Source organism: Mesocricetus auratus, unplaced genomic scaffold (genome assembly GCF_017639785.1).
Source record: "Mesocricetus auratus isolate SY011 unplaced genomic scaffold, BCM_Maur_2.0 Super-Scaffold_100007, whole genome shotgun sequence".
NCBI classification, from domain to species: Eukaryota; Metazoa; Chordata; class Mammalia; order Rodentia; family Cricetidae; genus Mesocricetus; species Mesocricetus auratus.
The window spans coordinates 38879475-38881378 of NW_024429191.1; the positions used below are offsets into that span (position 1 = coordinate 38879475).

The 1904-nt window shown below is 45.1% G+C and overlaps 1 protein-coding gene across 1 annotated transcript; it reads right to left on the reverse strand.

Moving 5' to 3' along the window:
- Positions 1–377: 377 nt before the first annotated feature.
- On the reverse strand, positions 378–799 carry LOC121141346 (40S ribosomal protein S26). The gene has a single exon (XM_040748747.1). It carries the CDS (start codon positions 778–780, stop codon positions 433–435), a length of 348 nt encoding a protein of 115 aa, XP_040604681.1. The 5' UTR covers positions 781–799; the 3' UTR covers positions 378–432.
- Positions 800–1904: the final 1105 nt, after the last annotated feature.

The window sequence follows — 1904 nt, forward strand, 5'->3', positions numbered from 1 at the left end:
TGGAGGTTGTCCTGGAACTCACTCTGTAGACCAGGCTGGCCTCAAACTCACAGAGATCCGCCTGTCTCTGCCTCCCGAGTGCTGGGATTAAAGGCGTGTGCTACACCACCTGGCTTTTTCCATTATTTTTAATTTTTATTTTATGTATGTGAGTATTTTACCTGCTTGTATATCTTTGCACCACATGTGTGCCTGGTACCCATGAGGTCAGAAGGGGGCATTGGATTTCCTGGAACTGGAATTACAGACAGTTGTGAACTGCTATGTGGGTGCTGGGAATCAAACTCAGGTTCTCTGGAAGAGCAGTCAGTGCTCTTAGCCACTGAGCCATCTCTCTAGCCCTCCACTCTTCTTGAAATGAGTTTTTTTTTTTTTGCTACATAAAGCACTGTTTTATTTTTCCAAGGTGTTTGTCTTCATGAAGCCATCTCTTTACATGGGCTTTGGTGGAGGTCGTGGTGCAGCACCAGCGGGCCTAAACCGTGGTGGGGGTGTCCGGTCCTTCCGGGCTTCACGAGATCGATTCCTGACTACTTTGCTGTGAATGGCACAGCTCACACAGTAGTGCAGCTTGACATAGAGCTTGGGAAGCACATAAGCGTCGAAGACGCTCGCTTCGGATATGTCCCTGACAGCAGCGGCCTCCACTATGTTCCGAATGACGAACTTCTTAATCGCCTTGTCCTTGGGCACGCACCGGGCGCAGTTTGTGCAGCGAATGGGCTGCACGTGGCCGCGGCCCTTTTTGGCGCGCCCGTTGTTTCGTCTTTTTTTGGTCATCTTGGAGCCAAGACCCGAAAGAGCGAAATGAGTTTTTTTTTTTTTATATTGTCCAGAATGGTTCCAAACTCTTAGGCTCAAGTGATCCTTTTTGTGGGGGGACAGATTGACCCAAGACTTCCTCAGAGGCCCTGATGGAAGCACAAAGAGAACTTCAGTTTGTGTTCTTGTCTATGAGGCGACTTTGCAAGGCTGGTCTAGAACTAGAGCCAGTGCCTCCTCAGAAGAGTCAAGACTGCACCTTCTGGGGACCCCTGAGCTGTTGTTATCAGTTCTTAGGCAGCTGCATCTGAGGTATCTTATATTCTCTTTGCCAACATTGCTTAATGTTGCTCTTGGCTAATTTTGGCCATTTTCTGCCTGCAAATACGATATAGTATGCTGTACCTTGTAGTTGGAAGTTTTTCATCCCACCCACTAGTTCCCAAATAATCACAATAAGGTTTAACATTAATTATAATTGTTTGGCCAATGGCTCAGGCATATTACTAACTAGCTTTAATAATTAAATCAACTCATTTCTATTATTTTATATTTAACATGAAGCTCATGGCTTGTTACCTCACATCTTGTTTCCCTAGCATCTCCCTGATTTTGCCTTCTTTCTTTCTCTCTCTCTCTCTCTCTTTGTTTGGATTCCCCATCTAGCTATATTCTGTCCTGTCATAGGCTAACATGGCTTTATTCATCAACCAATAAAAGCAACACATATTTACAGCACATAGAAGGATATCCCACATCAGTACCTCTCAATAAACTTGCTTGGCATGAGTCATCAGCTTCTGGTCCTAGCTATTGCTTTGTCTTTACTTGTCATCTCTATTTCTCATCCCAATCCTCCTACTCACTGTTTAGGACCCTTATTCCTACTGGTTTAGGCCACCTCTTAATTATCTTCCTAAGCAACTATAGATGTGTGTCACCATGATGTCTGACATCCTTAGTTTAGGTGTGTGCAAGTTCGTGTGTGTGTGTGTGTGTGTGTGTGTGTGTGTGTGTGTGTGTGTGCTCGCGCGCGCACGTGTGTTTTACTGGAAATTGACCCTAGGGCCTTGAGCGTGAGCATGCTGGTATAAGGAAAGTTTTGCTTGGTTTTCCTATCAAAAGTAATTAACCTAGCAAGG